The 8620-nt window shown below is 41.6% G+C and overlaps 1 protein-coding gene across 1 annotated transcript; it reads right to left on the minus strand.

The window, feature by feature from the left end:
- Positions 1 to 4668: 4668 nt before the first annotated feature.
- rtcb (RNA 2',3'-cyclic phosphate and 5'-OH ligase) lies at positions 4669 to 8620 on the minus strand. Its single transcript, XM_080886084.1, has 12 exons — positions 8417 to 8620; positions 7909 to 7987; positions 7760 to 7827; positions 7584 to 7683; positions 7234 to 7390; positions 7009 to 7165; positions 6725 to 6884; positions 6457 to 6632; positions 5776 to 5964; positions 5590 to 5700; positions 5386 to 5505; positions 4669 to 5301 (listed from the first exon to the last, which is right to left on the minus strand). Exons 1-12 carry the CDS (start codon positions 8507 to 8509, stop codon positions 5194 to 5196), a joined length of 1518 nt encoding a protein of 505 aa, XP_080742210.1. The 5' UTR covers positions 8510 to 8620; the 3' UTR covers positions 4669 to 5193.

An 8620-nucleotide genomic window follows, 5' to 3' on the forward strand; every position in this document is an offset into this window, starting at 1 on the left:
TTCAGGACAATTCATTATGCAACACTTTTACTGTGAAGGAGCTGCTAAACAGTTATAACTGTCCTGAAACAGCAACAATCTGTACAGATGCTCTTCACACCTCCAGATTTTGTGACGCCCTGGAAATATTTCCAATGTTTGAATAAGTCGGTGTGTTCATCGTAATTTGCTGTAATTTTCCTGAAACGTTGCCTTTGGACAACCTGCTGAGAAAGTGCCTGAAATTGTTGGTTCCAGTTAAAAGGGGACATCTTACACTCTCAAGAAATCCAGCGGGGGAAAAAAATCTAATCAACGATAGTAATTTTTTTTTTTCTTTAAAGAAAAGGCTCCGTAATTTACCCAAAAAGCGAATATTTATTTGAGGAGTAACAGTTGTCAGCTGCATATTAACACAGATTGAATTGGATGTACAGTTTGCCAATTAATGATGCAGAACGGATTTGATGACAACAAAAATCTAATGAAATGTCATTAAATCATTGTTTACCTTTTCAGTTAACTGTAATACAGTTGGTTTTTCTCCTCTGTGGTGAATTTAAAGATGCTATCTCTTCAAACAATATCTGATATTAATGCATTTGAAATAAAAAGAAAAACATTTTCTTTATTAGACAAATACGAATATCACATTCATAGTGAGCCTGAACTAAAATGTGAATATTTTCAGCTTTTTAAAAAAAAAAATCGTAAATAGTTTATTTTTGGCAGATGTGGGCTTCCATAGACCTAGCAAAGTGCTAGTGGTCTAAATACATGGTTTAACGCAGGGCAATTGGTTTCTGGCTCTGATATAATCCACCTCAGTTCTCTGGTGATATGAAAGAACTCACTCAATGATGTTAGGTTAATAAAAGCTGCCAAGCTAAGTACGCGAAAACAGTTAGCCTGCTTAGCTACAAATATCTGTGGTTAGAAATTATTTTATTAGCATTTTGAACATTATGTCCCATTTATAAATTGACCAGTGTTGTTACCGCAACTTTAACCCAGCTTAGTATAAATAGCTAAAGAGGCCTGTTACCTAATTAAAGGTAGATTTTAGTTTTATCTGGTTTAGCTAACAAGCTAATGCTAATTGCTGCTAAAACAAAGATCTGTCATTTCTATATTTTTATCCAAAAAAAATCCATTGTTATTGAAATTATTTACAGTAGTTATTAAATGTGTGGGTCTTTTGTCTTTGTTTTTGTTTTTTTTTGCCAGTGTAGGCTAGGCTTGCGGTTCCTCCCATTTCAATTTCCGCGTTATGTTAAGCTAGGCTAAAAGGATCTATAGGGTACAGGGTTTTGTTTTGGGTTTTTTTTTTTTTTTTTTTGGGGGGGGGGTACCTGTTTTTAAAAGGCTTCAAATGTTTTATTCCTAATTAATAACAATGAAAATTAAACATAACCATGATGATGTTAGTATATCACAAAGATGGTCAAAGCTAAAAGGATGTAAAAAAACAAACAAAAAAAAAACCCAACATTACAGTGGCTGCTTATACCCTTTGTAATGTTAGCTATGTTGACTGGTAGCTGTTTTGATGACACGCTGATTAGCAGTTTCTCTGATTTCGTTTCCCTTGATTTCAGTCTTTGTGCTAAACGAAACTAATTGCAGTTTGGATTTGGATTTTCTCAGACTGTAAATTTCTTAGCAACATATAAAAGCCATATTCCGCCACTGAAAATTTAAAAAAGGTCCCAGCATTGATACAAAAATGCACTCAAGTTGTCTTCTATAGAAATACAAAAACATTTATTAAATGTCAGGGTTTTTTGGGGGGGAAGTTGGGTTTTTTTTTTTTTTTGGTTTTTTTAGGTGACCTTTCTTTTAAAAGAATGTCTGTAGCGAAATTAAAACTTTCCTTCAGGGAGATGCTCAGCTGGATTTTACTTCAAGTCTGAGAGTTTACTGTTTAGCTTAGCTTAGCATAAAGACTGTAAATGACTAGCTTAGCTCTGTCCAAAGTAAAACTACACCTGATGAGCACCTGTTTCTAATGACTGTAAATGAAAGACTGGAATTATTGCTTGTTTAATATCTCCCTTTCTGCAAATGCCGAACGCTTTTAAAAAACACTCAGCTGTTACACTAACACCAGGATCTACACCTTGTAGTCTCTATAGAAAAATGTGCACCTCCACATGTTGTTCATGCCCCATCAGCTTGAAGTGACTTTTTTATACTGTAGAAGTATTCACGCCGACACTAAGGGTCAGCTCTGCAAATCCGTCAACCCACAAAAAAGCAGAATCAGGGTTTTTTTTGGGTTTTTTTTTTAATTTAAAGGATTTAATGGATGTTTGAATTTTCAGGTTATATTTTCCTGTAAGTGGTCCTGAGCAGAGAGAGAACTGAAAAATTGCCAAATAAATACATTTTATTGATGGTGAAATGTGTTGACTTTTATTTTTGAACCTTCTGTTTGAATGTCCATAAAAAGTGTTCACTAATCAGCCACCTCATCCTTTTTTTATTTATATATCTGGATAAAGATGCAGTAAAAATTCAGAAATTGGCTTCATTTTATATGATGTATGGAGGTATATTCGTGCCACAATAGCTAAGCAAAGTTTACAACTAAGATGTATATTAATAATATTGACAAAGTGAAGTATTTGTAAATTAATAAATTCAGTCCTACATCCTTGTGAATTATTTGGGGTCTTTAATCTGCACAAAGGAAATATTGTGACATCCAGGCTCTGTTATTACTAATATTAACAGCTCACATAAAAAAAAGTTTATTTCTGTAGTTAAGCAGCTCAGTCCTTGATGATCATAAAGACTTAAATATGTTAGACAAGTTTGTAAACTTCAATTTATGTAAATGTTTGAAGGAAACTGCAAATATCATTCAGTAAAGTCAGTCTCAGGTTCTGTAATAACGTTTTTATTTTAACCCTGTTGAACCACGCAAATTATTTCCTTTAATTTTTTGTTTGCTGTCGTAATTAGAGATGGACCGATCCGATATTACGTATCGGTATCGGTCCGATACTGACCTAAATTACTGGATCGGATATCGGAGAAAAATAAAAAATGTAATCCGATCCATTAAATATCACGAAAGCACCTCACAAAACTTGCAACACGCCGTAACTCACCTCAGAACGTTAGCAGTCGGAGCAGTATGCATCACGTGATAGAGCAGCTGTGGCATGCAGGACCTGTCGGTGGTCTGGATAGCATTTGGAGCTTCGCTAGCAACCCGGCATTTCATCTCCGACAAAGTTATCCCCGAGAGAAGTAAAGCAAGTGTGTAAGTCCATCTCTGAATGTTTGTAAAGCATTCCTGCGTTAAGCTTAACAAGCGATTGCCTCTCCGGCTGCTACTTCAATCATGAAACTGCTTAATGATCAGCTGATCGGCTTTTCTGTTGCGAGTCCGTGTCTCTTGTTTGCTTTTGGCCCACTTTGCACCAGAAAGAGGAAACCAGCGGCTGAACAACAGCAGCACATTTAAGCTTGATCAGCTGTTGTTAGAATGTATTTAATATTACTTTCTACTCCAGGATCTTTAGCTGACGCTGGTAACTGTGCAGGGGCGGATCTAGAAAAGTTTAGCCAGGGGGGCCGATAGGGAATTAACAGGGAAAAGGGGGCACAAAGACATACTTTTCTTTCTTATTCTCATTTAAAATGTCTCGCTTTTAATTATTTAATATTTATCTGAATCTTACACCCAAAGTTTTAATCTGATGTAAAATGTATAGAAGTCCATTACTGCATATAGTAACTGTTAAGTCTAATATACCCTAGTAAGCTATAGTACTTTTTCCTTTGGGAAGGTACCATCTGTGAAGTCTGCAATTTTGTTGAAGAAAGATGTTGAATCTATTTAATATTTCTTGAAAAATAATTGATTTCTGTGCATTTTTTTTTTCACACTGCATCAAATTAAGGTTGATTACGTCGATTAAGCATCATGAGGTGGAGCGTGAGGGGTGGTTCCCCATTTTTTTATTTTTGTTGTTGCTGGGAGTTGGAACCCTATTAGTTAGGTTGCTTAATATTTATGCTAAGTACTCTTTAAAATACCAGAATAGGGAGGATGGTGTAGGTTTAAGTTAGATTGATCAGTATTGCTGAACTATGAAATATTTTTTTTTTGCATACAGATATAACAGAATAGCTTTAGTGTAGTTGTTGTTTTAAACTTGAGTATGAACTTATACAAAATGCAGCAAGATATTTAAAAAACAGTTTTGTTGATTAAAAAACACTATATCGGATTCATATCGGTATCGGCAGATATCCAAATTTATGATATCGGTATCGGTATCGGACATAAAAAAGTGGTATCGTGCCATCTCTAGTCGTAATGTGAGATTAAATCTCTGAGCCTACATGTGGGATTAGGACAGTGACTTTGACTTTACCTCCTCTACAGAGATCATGTGACTGCTTTTATTTGGTTAACGTGTCCGGAAACGTTCCCAGAGGTGGATCCTGAGATGTAATGGAATAAAATATGAGAAAATCACGAATTCTTTCAATTTTGCTTCTTGAGAAGAAGCTAAACTCACAGCTCTGACATTTACGTCCTAAAACAGGAGAACATCATTCATCCACAGCACATCTGTTTTCATTTTATAAAATCTTTTTTTCTCACTGTGGACCAAACACTTCACAGGTGTTTGTATTCTCAGCGGCAGTGGAAAACAAAGACTGAACCCGTTCACTGCACACTTGGTTCTTTATTGAAGTCTTTTTTGGAAACTAAACAGAAATTAAACATGTTTACGTTTTCTCAGACAGTCTTCGTTATTACGCACATTTAAGGCATGAATTCGATTTTTATTGCAGTAGTGTGAGCACACTGAAATGAAAGCAGATTTCTGCATTTATCTCAAAGGATTCAGATCCAGCTTTTCTTCTGGGACTCACTTCATGCTGAGCGGAGAAAATTTTCAGCCGCAGCGGCTCGTTTTTTGATCTGCAAGAAGTGCAGCCGCTCATTTCTGAGGACGTGTCTCAGAGAGCTCATGAAGCAGAAACTGGAAACTACAGCGGCCACTTCAGTCCTGAGAGGTGACCTCTGACCTCCACTGCAGTGCGATCTGGTTTTCTTGGCAACCAAACAAAAACAGAATGTCTTTTTTTTTTTTTTTCTTTTTAAATCCTTCTTTAACGTAAATTCTCTCCAAACAGAAAAGTCGTGTTTATCGTCTTTCGCCCATGAGTCATTTCTGTGGTTCAGCTTCATCCTTTGATGACAGCGATCGGCCTCAGTTTGATTGCCTTCTTGCTGATGCCAGCCTCGTGACACGTGTTCACCACGTCTGTCACGTTTTTGTATGATTCAGGAGCCTTAACAAAAAAAAAAAAAAAAAAAAAGTCAAACAGAAAACAGCTTAAAGTGCATAAAAACCCACCCTGACTCCTCCCCCTCACCTCCTCCATCACCAGTTTGGGCGACGCCACCCGGATGGCAATGCCCATGTCGGCCAGTTTGTCCAGGACGTCCTGGAAGTCCAGGTTCCTGCGTGACTTTGCTCGAGAGAGCGCTCGGCCCTGAAACAGACAGGAAGTTGCTTAAAGACATGAAACGAACCAAGGTTGACCATGTGACAGCGCGAAGGGCGCTCAGACTCGTACCGCTCCATGGCAGGTGGTCCCAAACGTCTCCATCATGCCCTGCTCGGTCCCCGTCAGGACGTAGCTGCAGGTCCCCATCGTCCCACCGATGAGCACCGGCTGACCTGTGAGCTGGGAATGGCAGCGAGTTCAGGCAAGACTCACATCATGATGGCGAGTAAACAGACGAACATGACGCGCTCTTACCTGGTAGTCGACGGGGATGAGGGGGTGGTGAGGGGGGAAGGCTCGCGTGGATCCTTTGCGGTGAACGAGCAGCGTCCTCTGCTTCCCGTCCACAATGTGCTCCTCCACTTTGGCGATGTTGTGAGAGACGTCGTAGATGACGTGCATGTCAAGGTCATCCGGCGTCGTACCGAACACTTTGGAGAAGGCCTGAAAGACACGAAAACTGCTTTTACAGACTCCGCTCACCCAAACCCTCTCCCCATAACGATCATAGCAGAATCGGGACATTATTAGACTCCACAGCAATCCGATGCCGGAAGTTCAAATTACAGAATATCCTATAAATGAAATGAAAACAAAAGAAATACACAAAAATTATGAATTAAATAAAAGTTAAAAGATTAAAAAAATTAATAAAAAATGTAACGAAAATAAAAAACAAATGAACAGAAGCAGAAATTGAATTTTCTATCACATTAATGATTTTTACAGTTGTATTTTTATATTATTTGTGGTGCGTTTAAGTGCATTCGTCGAATCCCCGACTCGGAGTGGAACAGAGTGGGTTCATCCTCCTGATCATGGAACTCACTTCTTCATGAGAAGAGCTGCGCTTTAAGCACCATGTGAGGTCACTTCTCTTGTTAGGGCGGGTGCAGCGGTGCGTTTATGACCCGAGAGCGGCTCAGGTGAGCGTACCTGTCTGGTGAGGAAGGTCATGGAGGAGCGGTTGACCCAGGCGTAGTTTCCTGCGGCTGCCATGCCTTTCAGGTAATCCTGCCCCTCAGGAGAGTTGATTTGAGCGCAGGCCAGCTGTCGATCGTTCACCGTGATTTTGTCACGCTTCATCGCCTTCTCCATGGCAACCAGAGCATCTGTAAATATCACCAGGTGTTTTCGTTGATAATTTAAAAGGCAGAAGTGAAGGTTTGCAATATTCGGCGATCCATTTCGGCGGCACTCGTACCTGTGGCGACCTGATGCCCGAGGCCTCGGCTGCCGCTGTGGATCATCACACACACCTGGCCTTTGTGGTCAATGCCCATCTTCTTGGCGGCGTAGTCGTTGTAGATCTCATCCACCACCTGGATCTCAGCATAGTGGTTTCCTGCTCCCAAAGTGCCAAGCTGCAACACACACACACACACACACACACACACACACACACACACACACACACACACACACACACAGCTTTAGACACCAGCAGAGGGTTGCAGGTGTGAACACAGGTGTGAGCTGCAGGGCTACCTGCGGCAGGCCTCTCTTCTTGGCCTTGGAGGACACCTTGTTGGGGTCGGCCTGCAGCATGCGCCCGTACTCTTCGCAGTGCTCCTTATCCTCGGCCCAGGCGTAGCCCTCCCTTAGAGACCAGTCCATGCCCATTTCCAGCGCCTCCTCCAGGTCCCTGGTGACACATGCATTAGTCAGGTGACACACAGGTGAGGAGAGGCAGGTCTGTTCTGTTCTACTTACTTGGCGCCCATCGGGATGACGCCTTTGGAGCCGACTCCCACAGGGATGTGGTCGAACAGTGACTGAGCGAGCTGCTCCTTCACCGGCTGGACATCGCCCTCGTCCAGGTTTGTCCTCAGCAGGCGGACACCGCAGTTTATGTCGAAGCCCACGCCACCTGGAGGGCACATGGGAAGTACTGTTTTAACAGGGTGGGTCACAGAGTAAGTTTCATGACGGGTGACCACAGCAGGGAAATCCACAGGTTGGAAGATTTTTTTACTTCCTGCACATAGCTTCCCACCAAACTCCATTCATTTTTCATCAGGTTTTAGAGGACCCTGCTTATGTTTTATCATAGTACTTCCTACCTGGAGACACCACGGAATTGGGGTTGTCCATGTCAAAGGCTGCCATGTTCCCGATAGCAAATCCGTACCCAGAGTGGACATCTGGCAGGCCGATGGATTTCTGCCGACCAATCAGAGACACCCTGAGTACGAAGCAAAACATTTACTGTGGACACATACAGAACGGCAACACTCACGTTCACAATCCCCGGCAGCGCCGCCACATTCCCAATCTGTTTCATGGCTGGAAGGAACCCGCCCACACCTGAGGAGGAGGAACAGAGAGAAATGAGGAGGGTGGAGGTCAGGTAGAGGGGGCTCTCAGAGGGGTTCAAAGGTCACCAACCTCCTCCTCGGCAGGCATTACGAAGCTCCTCGAACATAAGCTTCTCCAGAGACTCGTTCACGTAGAAAACTCCTTCCACCTAAAGAGGAAAAGGAGGAGGAGTCAAGAGGTGACAGCAGAGGAAATAAAAGCTTTTAAGGAGCGTCCCTGCTTCGCTTTAATGATTATTCTGAATCTTTCTTCTGTGAGACAATGAAACCAACTGAAAATAAACTAAAATGGAGCAGAGTCACCTCCTCCCAGCGTCCACCCGCGGGTGGAGCAGAACAGATACACTTAAAACTTTCGTAAATCATTTTAAGCGTTTTTAAGTTTGTGCTGCTGTTCAGAATCATTTTTAGCCTCGTGCTTATTCGGCATTTCTCGGGGGTTCCATCAGCTCCTGTGTTCTACTGTCTCTGATGTTCTCCTCTCATGCCGTGGACACCTGTGTTTAATCAAGTCACCTGCAGCTGTCAGCCCAGCCACGTTACCAGCTAGCTGTGAGCTGTTATCTGTTAGCTCGTACCTGCATGTTGGGGACGAAGCCCTTTTTGATTCTCCAGGAGGTGGAGGAGATTTTATCCAGAAACTGCAGCTCATCATTGTAACTGCGACTCATGACTCCACAAACGACCAAAAACGGCAAATCTCACTCTTTAACGCCGCGTTTCACTGGCTGTCTAATGTAAGATTAGAAAAAGAAGCCGAAGAAAAGAGTCTTCTTCGGCTT

This window comes from Rhamphochromis sp. 'chilingali' (assembly GCF_963969265.1).
Source record: "Rhamphochromis sp. 'chilingali' genome assembly, chromosome: 7".
Classification (NCBI taxonomy): Eukaryota; Metazoa; Chordata; class Actinopteri; order Cichliformes; family Cichlidae; genus Rhamphochromis; species Rhamphochromis sp. 'chilingali'.